This window comes from Arachis hypogaea, chromosome 10, assembly GCF_003086295.3.
Source record: "Arachis hypogaea cultivar Tifrunner chromosome 10, arahy.Tifrunner.gnm2.J5K5, whole genome shotgun sequence".
Lineage (NCBI taxonomy): Eukaryota > Viridiplantae > Streptophyta > Magnoliopsida > Fabales > Fabaceae > Arachis > Arachis hypogaea.
The window spans coordinates 29,014,639-29,036,544 of record NC_092045.1 but is presented as its reverse complement, the minus strand read 5'-3'; the positions used below and the strand labels follow the sequence as shown (position 1 = coordinate 29,036,544).

At 34.7% G+C, this 21,906-nt stretch overlaps 1 protein-coding gene across 4 annotated transcripts; it reads left to right on the top strand.

The window, feature by feature from the left end:
- The first annotated feature begins 15,130 nt into the window (after positions 1 to 15,130).
- On the top strand, positions 15,131 to 19,590 carry LOC112715472 (transcription factor bHLH153). Of its 4 annotated transcripts, none has more exons than XM_025767238.3 (6): positions 15,131 to 15,822; positions 17,878 to 18,006; positions 18,267 to 18,332; positions 18,560 to 18,625; positions 18,946 to 18,993; positions 19,088 to 19,590. In XM_025767238.3, exons 1-6 carry the CDS (start codon positions 15,781 to 15,783, stop codon positions 19,247 to 19,249), a joined length of 513 nt encoding a protein of 170 aa, XP_025623023.1. In that variant the 5' UTR covers positions 15,131 to 15,780; the 3' UTR covers positions 19,250 to 19,590. The 4 variants fall into 4 exon arrangements, with proteins under 4 accessions (XP_025623023.1, XP_025623024.1, XP_025623022.1 ...); XM_025767239.3 differs by having other exon boundaries at positions 15,262 to 15,822; positions 18,560 to 18,619; XM_025767237.3 differs by lacking the exon at positions 15,131 to 15,822 and adding an exon at positions 16,566 to 16,857 and having other exon boundaries at positions 18,560 to 18,619.
- The last annotated feature ends 2,316 nt before the right edge of the window (positions 19,591 to 21,906 follow it).

Below are 21,906 nucleotides of genomic sequence, written 5' to 3'. Positions count from 1 at the left end.
GTAAACCTCATGCCTCTCTCTGTAATAGAGAAGCTAGGGATCATTGAGGTGCAAGCTGCAAAAATCTCACTAGAGATGGCAGACAACTCAAGAAAACAAGCCTATGGACTTGTAGAGGATGTTCTGGTTAAAGTTGAAGACCATTACATCCCTACTGATTTCATAGTCCTAGAGACTAGGAAGTGCATGGATGAATCCATCATCCTTGGCAGACCCTTCCTAGCCACAGCAAGGGCTGTGATTGATGTTGATAGAGGAGAGTTGATCATTCAAGTGAATGAAAAATCCTTGGTGTTTAAGGCTCAAGGATATCCCTCTGTCATCATGGAGAGGAAGCATGAAGAGCTTCTCTCAAAACAGAGCCAAACAGAGCCCCCACAGTCAAACTCTAAGTTTGGTGTTGGGAGGCCACAACCAACTTCTAAGTTTGGTGTTGAACCCCCACATTCAAACTCTAAGTTTGGTGTTGGGAGGTTCCAACATAGCTCTGAGCATTTCTGAGGCTCCATGAGAGTCCTCTGTCAAGCTAATGACGTTAAAGAAGCGCTTGTTGGGAGGCAACCCAATGTTTTATAATTAACTATTTTCTTTTGTTATTTTATGTTTTTTGTAGGTTGATGATCATGATAAGTAACAAAATCAATGAAAAAAGCAAAAACAGAATGAAAAACAGAAAGAAAAATAGCACACCCTGGAGGAAGAACCTGCTGGCGTTTAAACGCCAGTCAGGCTAGCAGATGGGCATTTAACGCCCAGTCTGGCACCATTCTGGGCGTTTAACGCCAGAAAGGGGCACCAGACTGGCGTTAAACGCCAGAAAAGGGCAAGAAGCTGGCGTTAAACGCCAGAAATGGGCACCAGCCCGGCGTTTAACGCCAGAAATGGCTAGAAAAGCAGTTTTACTTGCCATTTGGTGCAGGGATGACTTTTCCTTGACACCTCAGGATCTGTGGACCCCACAGGATCTCCACCTACCCCACCACTCTCTCTCTTCTTCACCCATTCACCAATCACCTCAACACCTCTTCCCCAAAAACCCTTCACCTATCAAATCCCATCTTTCTCTTCACCACTCACATCCATCCTTCATAAAACCCCACCTACCTCACCATTCAAATTCAAACCATTTTCCCACCCAAACCCACCCATACATGACCGAACCCTACCCTTCCCCCACTCCTATATAAACCCATCTTCACTCCTTCATTTTCACACAACATACACACCACTTCTCCCCTTCTTGGCCGAAAACAAAAGCCATTCCTCTCTCCTTCATTTCTTCTTCTTCTACTCTCTCCTTTCTTATTTTGCTCGAGGACGAGCAAACCTTTTAAGTTTGGTGTGGTAAAAGCATTGCTTTTTGTTTTTCCATAACCATTTATGGCATCCAAGGCCGGAGAAACCTCTAGAAAGAGGAAAGGGAAGGCAAAAGCTTCCACCTCCGAGTCATGGGAGATGGAGAGATTCATCTCAAGGGTGCATCAAGACCACTTCTATGAAGTTGTGGCCTTGAAGAAGGTGATCCCCGAGGTCCCTTTTTCACTCAAAAAGGGTGAATATTCGGAGATCCGAAATGAGATCCGAAGAAGAGGTTGGGAAGTTCTTACCAACCCCATTCAACAAGTCGGAATCTTGATGGTTCAAGAGTTCTATGCCAATGCATGGATCACCAAGAACCATGATCAAAGTGTGAACCCGGATCCAAAGAATTGGCTTACTATGGTTCGGGGAAAATACTTGGATTTTAGTCCGGAAAGTGTAAGGTTGGCATTCAATTTGCCCATGATGCAAGGAGATGAACATCCTTACACTAGAAGGGTCAACTTTGATCAAAGGTTGGACCAAGTCCTCACAGTCATATGTGAAGAGGGCGCCCAATGGAAGAGAGATTCAAGAGGGAAGCCGGTTCAACTGAGAAGGCATGACCTCAAACCCGTGGCTAGAGGATGGTTGGAGTTTATCCAACGCTCCATCATCCCCACTAGCAACCGGTCCGAAGTTACCATAGACCGGGCTATCATGATTCATAGCATCATGATTGGAGAAGGAATAGAAGTTCATGAGGTTATAGCTTAAGAGCTTTATAAGGTGGCGGACAAATCCTTTACCTTGGCAAGGCTAGCCTTCCCTCATCTCATTTGTCACCTCTGTTATTCAGTTGGAGTTGACATAGAGGGAGATACCCCTATTGATGAGGACAAGCCCATCACTAAGAAGAGGATGGAGCACACAAGAGACCCCACTCATCATGAGATCCCTGAGATTCCTCAAGGGATGCACTTTCCTCCACAAAACTATTGGGAGCAACTAAACACCTCCCTAGGAGAATTGAGTTCCAACATGGGACAACTAAGGGTGGAGCACCAAGAACACTCCATCATCCTCCATGAAATTAGAGAAGATCAAAGGATCATGAGAGAGGAGAAATAAAGACAAGGAAGAGACATTGAGGAGCTCAAGCACTCCATAGGATCTTCAAGAGGAAGAAAGAGCCGCCATCACTAAGGTGGACCCGTTCTTTAATCTCCTTGTTCTTTATTTTCTGTTTTTCAAATTTTAGTGCTTATGTTTATCTATGTTTGTGTCTTGTGATCATTAGTGTCCTAGTGTCTATGCCTTAAAGTTATGAATGTCCTATGAATCCATCACCTTTCTTAAATGAAAAACGTTCTTAATTGAAAAAGAGAAGAATTGCATGAATTTTAAATTTTATAACAGTTTAATTATTTGGATGTGGTGGCAATATTTTTGTTTTCTGAATGTATGCTTAAACAGTGCATATGTTTTTTGAATTTGTGGTTCATGAATGTTGGCTCTTGAAAGAATGATGAAAAAGGAGACATGTTACTGAGGATCTGAAAAATCATTAAAATGATTCTTGAAGCAAGAAAAAGCAATGAAAAAAAATCGAAAAAAAAAGGAAAAAAATTCGAAAAAAAAGAGAAAAGAAATAAATAAAGATGTGATCCAAGGCAAAAAGAGTGTGCTTAAGAACCCTGGACACCTCTAATTGGGGACTCTAGCAAAGCTGAGTCACAATCTGAAAAGGTTCACCCAATTATGTGTCTGTGGCATGTCTGTATCCGGTGGTAATACTGGAAGACAGAGTGCTTTGGGCCACAGCCAAGACTCAAATAAGTAGCTATGTTCAAGAATCATCATACTTAACTAGGAGAATCAATAACACTATCTGGATTCTGAGTTCCTAAAGAAGCCAATCATTCTGAATTTCAAAGGATAGAGTGAGATGCCAAAACTATTCAGAGGCAAAAAGCTAAAAGCCCCGCTCATCTAATTAATACTGATCTTCATAGATGTTTTTGGAATTCATTGCATATTCTCTTCTTTTTATCTTATTTGATTTTCAGTTGCTTGAGGACAAGCAACAATTTAAGTTTGGTGTTGTGATGAGCGGATAATTTGTACGCTTTTTGGCATTGTTTTTAGTATGTTTTTGGTATGATCTAGTTAGTTTTTAGTATATTTTTATTAGTTTTTAGTTAAAATTCACTTTTCTGGACTTTACTATGTGTTTGTGTGTTTTTCTGTGATTTCAGGTATTTTCTGGCTGAAATTGAGGGACCTGAGCAAAAATCTGATTCAGAGACCAAAAAGGACTGCAGATGCTGTTGGATTCTGACCTCCCTGCACTCGAAGTGGATTTTCTGGAGCTACAGAAGTCCAATTGGCGCGCTCTCAACGGCGTTGGAAAGTAGACATCCTGGGCTTTCCAGCAATATATGATAGTCCATACTTTGCCCAAGATTTGATGGCCCAAACCGGCGTTCAAAGTCACCCTCAGGAATTCCAGCGTTAAACGCCGGAACTGGCACCAAAATGGGAGTTAAACGCCCAAACTGGCACAAAAGCTGGCGTTTAACTCCAAGAGGAGTCTCTACACGAAAATGCTTCATTGCTCAGCCCAAGCACACACCAAGTGGGCCCGGAAGTGGATTTTTATGTCTTTTACTCATCTCTGTACACCCTAGACTACTAGTTTTCTATAAGTAGGACCTTTTACTATTGTATTGGACATCTTGGTGGCTATCTTCATTTTTATGCTATCTTAGATCATTGGGAGGCTGGCCATTCGGCCATGCCTAGACCCTGTACTTATGTATTTTCAACGGTGGAGTTTCTACACACCATAGATTAAGGTGTGGAGCTCTGCTGTACCTCGAGTATTAATGCAATTACTATTGTTCTTCTATTCAATTCAGCTTGTTCTTGTTCTAAGATATCACTTGTTCTTCAACTTGATGAATGTGATGATCCGTGACACTCATCATCATTCTCACCTATGAACGTGTGACTGACAACCACCTCCGTTCTACCTTCGATTGGGTGAATATCTCTTGGATTCCTGATACACGATGCATGGTTGATCGCCTGACAACCGAGTGCTCGCCTAACAAACGAGCCAGCCATTCTGTGAGATCAGAGTCTTCGTGGTATAGGCTAGAACTGATGGCGGCATTCAAGAGAATCCGGAAGGTCTAACCTTGTCTGTGGTATTCTGAGTAGGATTCAATGATTGAATGACTGTGACGTGCTTCAAACTCCTGAGGGCGGGGCGTTAGTGACAGACGCAAAAGAATCACTGGATTCTATTCCGGCCTGATCGAGAACCGACAGATGGATAGCCGTGCCGTGACAGGGTGCGTTGAACATTTCCACTGAGAGGATGGGAGGTAGCCACTGACAACGGTGAAACCCTTGCTTAAGCTTGCCATGGAAAGGAGTAAGAAGGATTGGATGAAGACAGTAGGAAAGCAGAGAGACGGAAGGGAAGGCATCTTCATACGCTTATCTGAAGTTCCTACCAATGAATTACATAAGTATCTCTATCTTTATCTTTATGTTTTATGCGTTTATCACCATACCCATTTGAGTTTGCCTGACTAAGATTTACAAGGTGACCATAGCTTGCTTCATACCAACAATCTCTGTGGGATCGACCCTTACTCGCGTAAGGTTTATTACTTGGACGACCCAGTACACTTGCTGGTTAGTTGTGCGAAATTGTGTTTATGCCATGGTATTAAATACCAAGTTTTTGGTTTCATCACCGGGGATTATTTGAGTTGTGAAAAGTATTGATCACAATTTCGTGCACCAGCATGGCATAACCGTGAGGCAAATTACCAGCTCTCTGGTAACTATCACAGTTACGTACAAACTCTCGGGAGTCTCTATAGAGTGTAGGCTAGTAGAAGCCACATTGGAAGACTTTTATGGCAGTTCGCTCACCTCCGAAATGTCCTCCATATTGTGATCCTGGAAATCCCATAGGATCTTCTGTGCTTCTTCTCTAGGCACGCATCTGTGGATCATTATGTCTGCACATCTCTTAAAGAGATATAGTTCATCCCACAAGTAGTACTTTGCATTAGAAATTAATTTTTTGTTTGCTGTCTACTGTACTCTTTGGGTATGAATCTTACAGCCTTATAGTTTGCAATGTCTGCAAACCATGATATTTCCTGAATGGCAAAGAGTTGCTCATCCGGAAAGGTTTCAGAGATCTCAGTCAGGGGAAGAGACGCCCCTGATACTGGTTCTATCCGGGACAGGTGATCAGCTACTTGGTTCTCTGTCCCTTTTCTGTCTCTTATTTCTATATCAAACTCTTGCAGAAGCAACACCCATCTTATGAGCCTGGGTTTTGAATCCTGCTTTGTGAGTAGATATTTGAGAGCAGCATGGTCAGTGTACACAATCACTTTTGATCCTACTAAATAGGATCTAAACTTATCAATGGCATAGACCACTGCAAGCAGCTCTTTTTCTGTGGTTGTGTAATTTTTCTGTGCGTCATTTAGAACACGGCTAGCATAGTAAATGACGTGTAGAAGCATGTTATGCCTTTGTCCTAATACTGCACCAATAGCATGGTCACTGGAATCACACATTAATTCAAATGGTAATGTCTAGTCCAGTGCAGAAATGACAGGTGCTGTGACCAACTTAGCCTTCAGAGTCTCAAAGGCCTGCAAACACTCTGTGTCAAAGATAAATGGTGTATCAACAGCTAGCAAATTACTCAGAGGTTTTGTGATTTTTGAAAAATTCTTTATAAACCTCTTGTAGAATCCTGCATGTCCCAGAAAGCTTCTGATTACCTTAACATTGGTGGGTGGTGGTAATTTTTCAATTACCTCTACCTTAGCTTGATCCACCTCTATTCTTTTGTTCGAAATTTTATGTCCAAGGACAATTCCTTCAGTCACCATAAAGTGACATTTTTCCCAGTTTAACACCAGGTTAGACTCTTGGCACCTTTTCAGAACAAGTGCTAGATGATCAAGACAGGAGCTGAATGAGTCTCCAAATACTGATAAGTCATCCATGAAGACTTCCAAAAATTTTTCTACCATATCAGAGAAAATAGAGAGCATGCATCTCTGAAAAGGTTGCAGGTGCATTGCACAGACCAAATGGCATCCTTCTGTAGGCAAATACTCCAGATGGACATGTGAATGCTGTTTTCTCTTGATCTTGAGGATCTACTGCAATTTGGTTATAGCCTGAATAGCCATCCAAAAAGTAGTAATAGTCATGACCTGCTAGTCTTCTAACATCTGGTCTATGAATGGTAAAGGAAAATGATCCTTTCTGGTGGTTGTATTAAGCCTTCTGTAGTCAATACACACACACCACCCTGTAACTGTTCTTGTAGGAACCAGTTCATTTTTTTCATTATGAATCACTGTCATACCTCCCTTCTTTGGGACAACTTGGACAGGGCTCACCAGGGGCTATCAGAAATAAGATAAATAATCCCAGCCTCTAGTAATTTAGTGACCTCTTTCTGCACCACTTCCTTCATGGCCAGATTTAGCCGCCTCTGTGGTTGAACCACTGGTTTAGCATCATCCTCCAATAGGATCTTGTGCATGTATCTGGCTGGGCTAATGCCCTTAAAATCACTTATGGACCACCCAAGAGCTGTCTTATGTGTCTTTAGCACCTAAAGTAGTGCTTTCTCTTCCTGTGGTTCTAAGGCAGAGCTTATGATCATAGAAAAAGTTGCATTCTCTCCCAAAAACGCATATTTCAGGGATGGTAGTAGTGGTTTGAGCTTGGGTTTAGGAGGCTTATCCTCTTCTTGAGGAGTTTTCAGGGGTTATTCTGTTTTCTCTGGTCCCTCCAAATCAGGCTAAACATCTTTAAAGATGTCCTCTAGCTCTGATTCGAGACTCTCAGTCATATTGACTTCTTCCACCAGGGAGTCAATAATATCAACTCTCATGCAGTCTTTTGATGTGTCTGGATGCTGCATAGCTTTGACAGCATTCAACTTAAACTCATCCTCATTGACTCTCAAGGTCACCTCCCCTTTTTGGACACCAATGAGGGTTCGTCCAATTGCTAGGAAAGGTCTTTCTAGAATGAGAGTTGCACTCATGTGCTCCTCCATTTCCAGCATTACAAAGTCAGTGAAAAAGGCAAATGGCCCAATCTTGACAATCATGTCCTTAATCACGCCTGATGGCATTTTAATAAAACCATCAGCAAGTTGGAGACATATCCGGGTTAGTTTGACTTCTTCAGTCAAACCAAGCTTTCTAATAGTGGATGCAAGTATCAGGTTGATACTTGCCCCTAGATCACATAGAGCTGTCTTGGTACAAGTACCCTCTAATGTGCATGGTATCTTAAAGCTTCCGGGGTCTTTAAGCTTCTCTGGTAAGATTTTCAGAATGACTGCACTGCATTCTTCAGTGAGGAGAACTTTTTCAGTTTCTCTCCAATCCTTCTTATGACTTAAGATCTCTTTCATGAACTTAGCATAAGAGGGTATTTGCTCAAGTGCCTTTGCAAACGGGATCTTTATTTCAAGAGTCCTGAGATAGTCTACAAAGCGGGCAAATTGTTTATCCTGTTTTGCTTGGCAGAGTTTCTGAGGATAAGGCATCTTGGCTTTATATTCCTCAACCTTAGTTGCTACAGGTTTATTTCCTAAAGAGGTGGTTGGAGAAGCCTTCTTAGGGGGGTTACTATCAGTACTTGTAGGTGTCTGATCTCTCATTGGCGTTTGAACGCCAGGATTAGGGGTTGGATGGGTGTTTAACGCCAATTTTCCACCATTTTCTGGCGTTTAAACGCCAGAACTGGACATGGACTGTGCATTTAACGCCAGTTTTTTACCCTTTTCTGGCGTTTGAACGCCAGATGGACGTCCAATGGGTGTTTAACGCCAATTTTTCACCCTCTTCTGGCATTTGAATGCCAGAATTATTCCTCTCTGGGATCTTACTATCCTCAGAGGGATTTTGGGCAGTGGTTTGCTCATCCTTTGTCAGTTGTTCCTTCATTGACTTTCTGTTGCCTTGAGTTGAGACATTTAATGTCTTGCCACTCCTTAATTGAACAGCTTGGCATTCTTCTGTTATTTGTCTGGATAGCTGCTGTTTTGTTTGATTTAATTGTACCTCCATGTTTTTGTTAGCATTTTTAGTATCTTGTAACATTTCTTTGAATTCTGCTAACTGTTTTGTTAGAAGGCGTATTTGCTGGTTGAGTTCAGCAACCTGTTTTAGAGGATTAAGTTCAGTGGATACTGCTTTAGCTTCTTCTTTCATGGAGAATTCACTATTTAAATACAGATGCTGATTTTCTGGCAACTATATCAATGAGTTCATGAGCCTTTTCATTTGTTTTTCTCATGTGTATAGATCCACCAGCTGAATGGTCTAGAGATATCTGAGCTTTTTCTGTAAGCCCATAGTAGAAGATGTCTAATTGCACCCATTCTGAAAATATTTCAGATGGGCATTTCCTTAGCATCTCTCTGTACCTCTCCCAGGCGTCATAAAGAGATTCATTATCCCCTTGTTTAAATCCTTGGATGTCCAGCCTTAGCTGTGTCATCCTTTTTGGAGGGAAATATTGATTCAGGAATTTGTCTGATAACTACTTCCATGTTCGTATGCTTGCTTTAGGTTGGTTATTTAACCACCTCTTAGCTTGATCTTTTACAGCAAATGGGAACAGTAGTAATCTGTAGACATCCTGATCTACTTCTTTATCATGTAATGTGTCAGCAATTTGTAAGAATTGTGCCAGAAACTCAGTAGGTTCTTCCTATGAAAGACCGGAATACTGGCAATTTTGCTGCACCATGATAATAAGCTGAGGATTTAGCTCAAAGTTGCTAGCTTTAATTGGGGGGGTATACAGATACTACCCCTATATGAAGCAGCAGTGGGGTTAGCATATGACCCCAGAGTCCTTTTGGACTGTTCATTTCCACTTAGGTTCATGATGAAGAAGGGGAGATGATGTGGACTAAAAGTTTTATTCTTTTATGATATTTTTTAGACCGAAATAAATAATAATACTAAATAAATAAAAAAATTGGAAACTAAAATAATTAATTATTTAAAAAGATTTGAAAAAAAAATTATGAGGATTTTCGAAAAAAAAATTGAAGGGAGAGAAGGTGGTTAGGAAGTTTTGAAAAAGTTATAATTTTAAAAATTTTGACCAAGTCGACCCAAGGGATTCAAAATTTTATGAGGAATTCAGGAAAAGATATTTTTTTGATTTTTTGAATTTAATGAGGAAAGAGAAAAACAACAAAGTGACACCAAACTTAAAATTTTTAAATTAAAACAAAGATGAGCACCAAGAACACTTTGAATGTCAAGATGAACACCAAAAATAAATTTTGAAAATTTTTACGAAAAATAAAAACACAAAGGACACAAAATTTAAAAATTTTTATACCCTGGACATTAATAATTCGAAAATGTATAAGATGAAAAGCAACAAAAGATACCAAACTTAGAACATGAAACTAAACTTAAGGAAAAAATAAAAAATTGATAAAGAAAAACAAGATTTTTGAAAAAAATTTTTGAGAGGAAAATAAAAGACTCAAATTTAGTGACTATAAACCAAAAAGAAAAAAATTTTTCCTAATCTAAGCAACAAGATGAACCTTCAGTTGTCCAAACTCGAACAATTCCCGGCTACGGCGCCAAAAACATGGTGCACGGAATTGTGATTCACACTTTTCACAACTCCGGTGCCACTAACCAGCAAGTGCACTGAGTCGTCTAAGTAATACCTTACGTGAGTAAGGGTCGATCCCACGGAGATTGTCGGTTTGAAGTAATCTATGGTTATCTTGTAGACCTTAGTAAGGAGATTAATAATAAAAAGAGTTTTGTTTGTAAAAAGTAAAAGAACATGAAATGAATAACACTTGTTATGCAGTAATAGAGAACATGTTGAGGTTTTGGAGATGCTCTGTCTTTTGAATCTCTGCTTTCCTACTGTTGTCTTCTTCACGCACGCAAGGCTCCTCCATGGCAAGCTGTATGTTGGTGGATCACCGTTGTCAATGGCTACCATCCGTCCTCTCAGTGAAAATGGTCCAACTACGGGTTCCGTAGGGCTAATCATAAGTCGGTTCTCACTTGTGCTGGAAAAGGATCCATTGATCCTTTTGCACACTGTCACTGCGCCCAACATTTGTGAGTTTGAAGCTCGTCACAGTCACCCCTTCCCAGATCCTACTCGGAATACCACAGACAAGGTTTAGACTTTTCGGATCTCAAGAGTGCTGCCAATTGATTCTAGCTTATACCACGAGGACTCTGGTTTCATGGATTTGAACACTTTGTTGTCAGGAGAGGCAATCAAACTGGTGAACCAGGAACCCAATAGATACACACTCAATCTAAAGTAGAACGGAAGTGGTTGTCAGGCACGCGTTCATAAGTTGAGAATGGTGATGAGTGTCACGAATCATCACATTCATCATGTTGAAGTGCGAATGAATATCTTAGAATAGAAACAAGCGTGATTGAATAGAAAACAGAAATAATTGCATTAATCCATCGAGACACAGCAGAGCTCCTCACCCCTAACCATGGGATTTAGAGACTCATGCCGTAGAAGATACAAATTCAGATGTAAAATGTCATGAGGTACAAAATGAATCTCTAAAAGTAGTTTTTATACTAAACTAGTAATCTAGGTTTACAGAAAATGGGTAAACTAAGATAGATAGTGCAGAAATTCACTTTCGTGGCCCACTTGGTGTGTGTTTGGGCTGAGTATTAAAGCTTTCACGTGCATAGGCTATTCATGGTGTTAACGCCAGCTTTGGTGCCAGTTTGGGCATTTAACTCCAGCTTTTATGCCAGTTTTGGCGTTTAATGCCAAAAAAGAGTAGAAAGTTGGCGTTGAAACGCCAGTTTGCGCTATCAAATCTCGAGAAAAGTATTGACTATTATATATTGCTGGAAAGCCCAAGATGTCTACTTTCCAACGCAATTGAGAGTGCTTCAATTGGGCTTCTGTAGTTCCAGAAAATTTATTTCGAGTGTAGGGAGGTCAGAATCCAACAGCATCTGCAGTCCTTTTTCAGCCTCTGAATCAGATTTTTGCTCAGGTTCCTCAATTTCAACCAGAAAATAACTGAAACCACAGAAAAACACAAAAACTCATAGTAAAGTCCAGAAATATAATTTTTACATAAAAACTAATAAGAATATACTAAAAAGTGACTAAAGCATACAAAAAACTACATGAAAATACCACCAAAAAACGTATAAAATATCCGCTCATCACATATATTCTTTTTATTTTTTGAATGCTCTTTTTTTTACATACATTACTGCTATTTTTTTTCTCCTTCTTTTTATTTATCTTTCTTTTTTATTATTGTCATCGTCGTCATCATACCATCATCATAACCTCCTTCTCATCCTTTTTTATGTTTTTCTTTCGTTTTCATCGTCGTCACCACTACCACACCACTACCTCCATCTCCTCCTCCTCTTTCTTTTCTCATTTGAATTTTTTCGATCTCCTTTTTTTCTCCTCTTCTTCCATCATCATCATCATCATCATCATCATCATCATTATTATCATCATCGTTTTGTTATTGTCATCATCGTCAGTTCAAATCTAGAATGCACCAAAATTACTTAATAATGATGATACACAAACAAACTCAGTTTAAAATAAATACAGACCAAATTCACCTTATTTCAGAATGCACCGAACTTACTTAATGATAATGACATACAAGAAAACTCAATTCAAGACAAGCACACAAACTAGGTTCCATAATCCACAAAAATACATGCATATAAATTTTAATTCAAGAAAAGTTATCAATATAGCTTAAATGATATCAGAAGTAATACAATTATCTTGCATGAACTAATTACACCGAATCCAAGTCAATGAGATCAAGTGCATCTTATTTAATTTCAAAATGTACCAAAATTATTTAGTAATGATGACACACAAACAAACTCAGTTCAAAATAAGCACAGACCATGTGCACCATATTTAAATTCAAAATATATCGAAATTACTTAATAATGACGACATACAAGTAAACTCAGTTTAAAATAAGTACACAAACTAGATTCAATCATTCATAAAAAGACATGCATATAAATTTTAAATCCAAAAAAATTATCAATATGGCTTAAATATCACTAGAAGTACTGTAACTATCTTTTGTGAACTAATACACCAAATCCAAGTTAATGAGACCAAGTGCACCCTATTTAAATTTAGAGTGCACCAAAATTACTTAATAATGACGACACAAAAATAAACTCGGTTCAGAATAAACACGGACCAAGTGCACCTTATTTAAATCTAAAATGCACCGAAATTACTTAATGATGATGATATACAAACAAACTCAGTTTAAAACAAGTACATAAACAAGACATAATCAATCACAAAAACACATGCATGTAAATTTTAAATCTAGAAAAGTCGTCAATATGTTGCTTATAATTCTTATTTCATCGTCTTAACAAAAATTTGTATTACGGTTAAAAAATTTTGATATGAAAATTGAGAAATTTCTATGTAATTAAAAATTTTAGTGTTATTTTCTGATAAATTTTGTATAATTCAAAACTCCTTCTCCTCCTTCTACTCCATCATTATCATCTTTTTTTTCGTTTTCTATTCATCTTCTTTTTATTTTACTTTCTCATGATTCTTTTTGTTTGTTCTCTTAACAAGAACAAAAATAAGAAAAAAGTAAAATAAAAAAAAAAAAATAATGCTGTATAATTACTAAGAAGGGAAGGAGAAAAAGAAAACGCAATAATAATAACAACAATAAAAGAATGATAATGTGAAAGAAATACGTGAAAAAGGAAAAAGAATGATAAAAAGAACACAAAAAAAAAACGAAAAGAAAAATATAAAAACTAACTAAAAAGGCTAGAAAGTTGGAGCGTGTAAACACGTTTTCATTAATAAAATTAGTTTTAATTAGATTTAAATTAATTTAATTAGTTTTAATTGTAAAAAATATTTGAATATATAACAAGACTCATTGTAATTGAACTTTTTATTTTTAATATTGAAATGGTAGTGGTATTTTTTTAAAATATGGATTGTTGGGGTGTTATTCGTAAATATGATACCGTTTAATTAGAGAAGTAAAAATTGTACCGTCCGATTTATTAAAGGTATAGAAATTAGATCGTCTGATTTCTAGAGATACACAAATTGAATCGTTCGATTTGTGAGAGGTACACAAATCGGACTGTCCGAGTTATGTTAAAAAAATTAAAAAATTTGAGATACAGAAATCGGACCCTCCAATTTATGTACTTTTCACAATTTTAAAAAATACCAAAAATTATAATATTAAAGTATACACTACTTTTACTTCCATTAAAAAAAAATTTAGCCTCTTTAATTCTATGATGTTACTTTAAATATCTTTTTGTAAATATTATGATCATATGAATTTGTCTAAATGACTAAATGGACAAATGGGCACGATTTTTTTGTTAGACTATGAATGTTAGATGAACGAAACAAACGTACACATTCCAATATTACTCATCATGATTAGGACAACTTATTATCCTTACAATAATATTATTATAAAAAGAAAAGTAGAAAACCTGTGTCTCTTTCAAACCAAAAGTGAGGGCTTCAATAATTAATTCATTGAAAAATAATTTGTAGGTATATACATCTAACTTCTCCCTCAAATTTAAAAGAAAAGAAAACAATGTTAAATTCACATTTTTCACATAAAATTTTCCATATACTCTTTTGACAAACAAATAATGTTTTCTTTTATTGAATTTGCTTTATTTGATGAGAAATTCCTTTTTTTTCACCATATTTTTCATCTATTTTTTCTTTTGTCTAAAATTTTTTCTCTCTTTTTTTCTTCTCTCAACATTGTTTAATAACCAAAATTAATCTATACAATAAGAGTTTCTTATACAAGAATGTCTTTTATTTCATTTTATTTATATACATATTAATGAGCTATGTTATAACAGTGGGTTTCATAAAGATTTAGAGCATGCCCCACTCCACATAGGTTAAACTATGTTATAACAGTGGGTTTCATAAATGAATACTCGTGTTTATGTCACAAATATTTGTCTTCTCAGAAATGGGAGGGATTTCTGATGTGGACAATGTTAATTTAATCTTGTTTCGAGAAAATAATGTTTGTGAAATTTTTAAGGAAAAAACTCTCCTTTGCAGCCACAAAGACAGAATTAATATCAAAATTTTATATTCTCTATAAAAAATTTAATTTAATGTTTTGAATAATTGTCCTAAAAAAGTTCCAAAATTAATAGTTATATTTTAGAGTTTTAAGAAATATTGTTAAGATATTTAAATGAATTTTATTAAAAAATATGAAAATTTTAATATTTTTACAAGGTTCATTTTTAAATACTTCTATAAACAAATCTTAATCTTTTGTTTTATTTTATTTTGTATAAATGGTTAGTATTTAAATGAACATCTTGCTAATTAAGTTAATAGTCTTTTGATAAATTTTTTAAATGAGCTATATATATTAAAAAAACAAAAAGATTAAAAACCTATAATTTAATACGTTATTTATTGTCTTAATAACAAATTATTTTCTAAAAAGTATTAGACTTCTTACTTTACTTTAAGAATATTAGCATTTGCTTTTTATAAAGTATTTATAATAAAAAAGAACTTGTGAATATTTTTAGTATAAATAATTTTAATTTTAATAAAAGCATTTTGTAAGAGACACAAGTTAATGATATACATACAAACTACAAAGAGTAAAGTCCCAAAAAAAAAAACACCTACAAAGAGTATTTTCAAGCAGATAACAAGTGCTGAATTCTAGCCCAGAAAAAAAAATTTAACAAAGGAAAAAAAAAACGAAAAACAAAAACGTATTATCTCTCATGGTTGGATATTAGCTGTCACAAGTATATTTATGACAATATAAAATATAATAATCTTACGTAACTATTTATCAGTATTTTATTTTCTTTCAATTTTAGCTTTATAAAGACACACGCTTTGACATGTTCTTACTCTCTTCCTCTTCTTCCTTACTCCATTTCTTTCAACACACTCTTTGTGTCTTCTTATTCTTCTAATCAGTAATCACTCTCTTCTTTTCTTCCATTTAAGAGCTGCTCTTAGCATAGTGTTGCTAACTTTGTGTTACTTTTTTTTTGTTATTACCATATTACCCCTATGCTAGAAGACATAGAGACATGGTAACTGTGACATTTTTTTTTCTCTGTTCTAGCTTTTGGAATTTTTGTGCAAAAGTCTTAGAAATGAAGTACTGATCACGGACACTGCTTAAAGTTTGAAGCTTTACAAGCTTTTAAAGATACCCACCAAAGCATTTGGAGCCATATCACTCACAAAAGAAACAGAATCAAAGGCTTTGTTCTTTTTTTTTTTTGGGCTTCTTAAGCAACCATTTTTCTGCTGAAAGCTCTTTCTTTCAAAGTCATACATACATAGATGATAGCCAGCTCCTTCTGCAATGCTGATTCTATGTTTCCAGTAAGCTCGTGCTCTTAATTTCATTTCAAATATAAAATTATTTTATATTATTATTATTATTTTGTTTTTGCATTTTTATTGTTATCTTTTGTTTCATGATAAAGACCATGTTAATAAGTGGGGCTTCTCATTATTGTTCTAGGAAATATTGAGAAATTTTTATGTTCAAAAATCAATGTTGGAGTGTTTTGTTTTTAAGGTTCTAAAATCTAAATACTCATCGTTCTAGCTACTTGAATCACTCAAGAATGTATGATCAGAATTGTGCTCTTTCCTAAGTACACATGCAATAAATGAGTGGTTGGGTTTTATATTTATTTATTTATTTTATTTTTAAATTTTTGCACCCCCAAACACCAAAAGCTAAACGCAAACTCTGAGCTTTCTCTCTCTGGAATACTCCTTGTCTTATTGTGTGATTTATTTTAATTGCTCATGTGTCAATTGAAGATATAGTATCCTTTTAACATTAGTAAACAAAGTAGTTGGGATGATTTTATACGCAAACATTAGATTCACTTGTTCACATTAATTTGTGTAATGTGTCTGTGCAATGTATACGTGTGTGACAGTGGAAAATAGTATTCACAAATGTTCTTTTGTCAAGAATATCAAAAAACAAAAAATAAAAAAGTTCTTTTGTCAAAGATCACAAAGGGTGGGTCCACCATATATTGTTTTTGACATTTGAGCTTCTTCTTGGCAACAACACAAAGTTAAAAAAAAATTAAAATATAAATAAGCAATAATAATAAACTTTTTTGGTATGGTGACTACAATTATTAATTATTATGATCTTTGACAAACTTCATTGCAAGCTGTGAGTAGTTTTCTGAGCCGTTGAATTATGTGGATCAATGTTTGTGATAGTGAATTGGGTGATGTGTGATGACCCTTTGGCCCTTTTCAAAAGAGTTTTTTCATGTGTGGTTTGAATTGAATGCATGGCTGCTTCATTTTTTCTTTGGCTGTTCTATGTTGCCTTATAGTACTCTCTATAGCATCATGACAATGGGGGCCACTTTGATTTTTTGGGTATGGTGTAGCTGTTGCCTGCTAATGTTTCCAAGTTTATCAACTATTTAATGAATGCTTTATTATTATTATTATTGAAAAGAAACGGAAAGAAAAGAAAAGAAAGAAAAAGAAAAAGGGGGCACCGATTATGACATTGTTTGTCTTTGAAAAGTGGGAGGAATGAGGGTTATTCCGACCAAAAAAACATTGCATGTTTTTATGATATATTTGTAGATATGAGACTTTGATCTTATTATTATTATTATTATTATTATTATTATTATTATTATTATTGTTGTTGTTGTTGTTGCATGCATGCTATGCTGGATTTGAATAAAACCTTTTAAATAAACTATGGTAGGGAATTTTGTTCCCTCCATTGGTGGAAAATGATAAACTTCCATTATGTTATGGCATTAATTTGGCTCTGTTTCTTTTTAAAGTCATGATATGCACTTCATGCTTTTTCCACTTTCATCTCTTTTGAATGTGCAAGATAATTTTTGAATTTTTCTACATGTATATTTTAGCTAAAATAAGTGTTCCCTTGAGCTTAGGTTATGTCTAATTGGCCCATGTGTTTTTCTATATGTGAAACTTTGAAATCCTAGATTTGATTAAATATATGTTATTTTTGTTAACAATTGATGAAAAAATATGTTAACATGGTTGATTTGCACATTTGGAAAGATTTAGTGAATTACTTTGCATATATTTTTAAATTTATGAGTAAAAACATGCTCATGGTGGAAATGTGTGGGGCTGAATTGCAATTAATCCTTTCAATACTACCAATTGACAAGGATTACTAATATTGATTTATTATTTTTTTAAATCATTTCCTTAATTTATGAGTTCAAGTAGAATTGCATAGTTGTTTCTAACCAAAAGTAGTGTTGTACATATTTCAGGGCAACTCAATGTGCATTTGATAGTTCCTTTTAAACTTAATTTTTGTCTTCAATTTCTTCAATGGTGATTGATTCTGATACAAAATTATTATTATTATTATTATTATTATTATTATTATGCCACCAGAGAGAAGAGGGGGTAGATGTTAGAAAGATGATGGGACACAAAAGGAGCCCATGTTCTGTTGACCAAAGCAGTTATACTTCTATTGAATCTAAAAGGCAAAAGGCGAATGATTTATCAATCACCACAAAGGTTTCTTTCTTTCTCTCTTTTTAATCCCTTTATTATTCTTAGCTCTTGGCATCATTGTATTATTCTCTGTTGCTCTTTACAATATCCAAGCTCTAATTTACATTTTGAAGTTTTCAATGGGAAGCCACAATGGTCATAGTGTATGAAAATTAGAAATGCATTGAACAATTTCATTCCTTGATGTTTATAGTGATATATCTATGGTTTTTGTCGTTGTTACCGAACTTCCTTTTTATGTTTCCTATTGTTTCTGTGAATAGGAGAGGAAGGAGAAGCTTAGTGAACGAATTGTTGCATTGCAGCAGCTTGTTTCACCATATGGCAAGGTATACATGTTTGAAGCTTCATTGATGTTTTATGTAGCATATTTATGAGGCTTATTATGCTTATTTATTTGCCTTGTAATGCAAGAATAATAATAATAATAATAGTAATGCAATAGTACTTTTTTTTTCAGTTATTCGATATTATTATTATGCCTGTTAAAGTTTTCAACAAATTCAATTGTTCTAAGTTTCTATGAGTCTAAAGGTATCCATAATTTTCACTGCAGACAGATACATCTTCTGTCTTAGAGGAAGCAATGCAATACATACGTTTCCTTCATAAACAAGTTAAGGTTTGGACATTCTTTCTAAATTGTTCTGAAATTATTATCTTCATAGTATATTGGCAATTATTTCATGCACAACCTACATGCATGCCATACATTATTAAGACCTAAATTAAGTTGTGAAGTTTCTGTTTCTGATGTAAATTTCTTGATCACATACTTCAAAAACATGTTTCAGCATTCAGCAAAGATATTTTTCATTCAGTGAATCTGTGACCATTGCATGTCATATCTAGTGACATTTCGGACACAATTTCCGTTGCAAACTCGGAACATGACTTGTGAATTGTGATCTTATGCAAATAAATTTTCTTCCTTTTAAACAGCTTCTTAGTGCCCCGTACCTCGAGAGTTCGGCGGCAACCAAGGATCCGGTAAGCATAACACGAACACTTGGTCAGTCACACATACAACGAACAATTCCGGCATCAAATATGGTTATAACAGAATTTGTGATTTCTTCTTTAGGGTCTGGAGCCATGCAGCCTGAGGAGCAGAGGGTTATGTCTTGTTCCTGTCTCACTAACAATTGGAGTTGCTGAGAGCAATGGTGCAGATATCTGGGCTCCCATCAAGACCACCACCTCGCCGCCGAAATTTGAGAAGGAGGCCGCCCAATTTCAGTCATAAATTTGGTCAGCTAAGCAGCCTAAAGGAGGTTGTAAATTGCTATGCTCCCTAAGTCAGTCTAGGTGGAATCATGGTAGCTATAATATATAGTTAAAGTATTAAAAGAAAAAGACTTGGTCAAGCAGCTGCTCCATGCCTTGAAGATTTTAAGCGGGTGATGGGGTATAAGCTTTTTAATTTAAGGCATATATATGTAATCCTTAATTCACTATGCTGATTAGTTAAGTGTATATTTGAAAGTTCTAGCTGTATAATAATTATTCCATGTACTGATTAGCTTAATGAAAGTCTTCCCTAGATTCAATGGAAGGTAAAAATATATAATATTGTGTGTTCGTGTATTAGCGGATTGAGATTATCTATCTTACTTTTGTTTTGTTTTGTTTTGTTTTTTTTTTTCATATTCCATCCCGAGGAATTGGATACGAATTTTTTTTTACGAGGGTTTAGCTTTTTATGGGTGGAATATAAATGAGAAAAAAAGATTAAATTTTTTAGGGTAAAAAGGTCAAAAGTTGGATAGCATTAGTTTAAATAGAAAATAAAAAAATATGCATCAAATAATAATTAGGTCGTTCAAGATTTTGCATTTGAACAATTTAGCCTTAAAAAAAAAAGTGACAATTAAGGGTGTGTTTGGCAACCACGTTCAAAGAGAAGAAGTACGTTTCGATATCTTGAAAGCTGCAATTTTTGATTTGGCAAAGTTTTAATTTACGAACGCAGAAGTGATTTTGCATTCAAAACCACGTTTTCAAGAAGCAATAATTTTAAGCTTCTGCATTTCACTAACGGGATTTTAGTCATCAATACTCAATCTTTATTTATCTTTTACCAATTTTATCCTTTATGCATACTATTGTATTATTTATATTATTTTTATTTATATGAATTATCTTTTTTTATTATTTACTATTTTTATTTAATTATTTATTTGATATTATACACTTTTATAATTATAATTTTTTTGTATTATTTTTATTTTTTTATAATATAATATATTGATCCTATTAAAAAAGTAAATTAAACAAAAAATTAATTGTAAATAATAATAATAAAAAATTATAACATACTAAAAAAGAGTACTAAGAGTACTAAAAATATATTATATAAAAAATATCATAAAATTTTTTTTGATTTATTTCAATTACTACCAAGATAAATATTTAATTTTTTTATTATTCTTAGTACTCTCTAAAATTTATATTTTGTTAGTTTTAATTAAAAGTATATTTTGCTAATTTTTATATATTATTTTTATTTTAGTGTATAAATATTAATTTTATTATAGAATTAATTAATAAGATCTATTCAAATATCTAAATTAAAATAATATACAAAAATTATTAAAGTTGATGTATATTTTAGTAATTTTGTTTTTAAAAGTGATTTTGAATAGTGTAATCCAAACAATATTTATTTTACTATAATCCATTTTGATATAAATATTGCCAAACATAAATCACTTAACACAAACTTACTTTTCATCAAAATCAAGTTTGCAAAATCAATTTTATTCAAACTCCCGTTTGCAAACTGTAATCCAAACACACACTAAATCTCCTAGAAAAGTAGACGTTGGACACGTTACATTCTTCCGTTACGTGAATTATCGTGTTTGTTTTTGCCACATCTGTCGTTGGTACGTGAATTGTCGTGTTTGTTTTTGTCACATCTTCTGCCACATCTTCCGTTGGACGAAGTCGCTTCCAAATTTTCTTTTCTTTATATTTGTTTCATTTTGGCTCTTAATCTTTCCTATTACCCTTTGTTTTTATCCATTAATCCTAAGGGAGAAGTTGAAGTAAAAGAGTCTTGGCTCAGTGCAATAATAAAAATAACGATTCTTCCTTCAACGTACCAGCAAGAAAGAAGACATCGTCAAGAAAACCTGTATTAGTAGAAACATTCTCCACTCAAGTAAAAAATGTTGATGCTTTTGTCAACTATTGTATCTCTGTCTGTTTTTTTCATAGTGTTCCTAATGTTTTAAACAAATCGTTTAATATTTTGCAAAGCATAGTTTCCAACTTATTTTATTGAATATGACACATTTTGTCACATTATTTTTTATGCATTTCTTGTATCTTTTTGGGGCTTCTGCTTATTTGTTTATGATTACTGAAAGTAGTGATTAGCATAAAGACTAGTATCACCTTTGGTATTAGTTGTGTCATAATAAAAAAAAATACAAACATGTTCTTGATTCTTTAGTTAACTATTGTTCCAATATATTCAAACAATAATTGTGTTTCTACTTAGCAGATAGAGGAATTTGTTGTTCGTATGTTCAACCATGGGAGAAAATTTGTGAGAAACAAACAGAAAGAGTTGAGTTACCGAGATGGATTAGTTGAGAGATTTCCAAAGATAGATATGGACCTTATCAACTTCTATGACTTAAAGGAATTGTTCAAAAACTTGGGAAACGATGCTTACAAAGCAATGATGTAGTTTGATCTGAATGCTATTAATTTAGAAGCCGGTTTGCATCCTATTTTTGGAGACTCAGAGATCAATGCTTTAAGGAAGCACAAAATGCAAAATAAGGAGTGTGAGGAGTTCTATATATATTTTGAGCATCATATTTTTAGTGGTAAAGATGCTATAGGCTGTGATAAAGCTAATAATCTTTCTATTTCTAATGATAACACTGA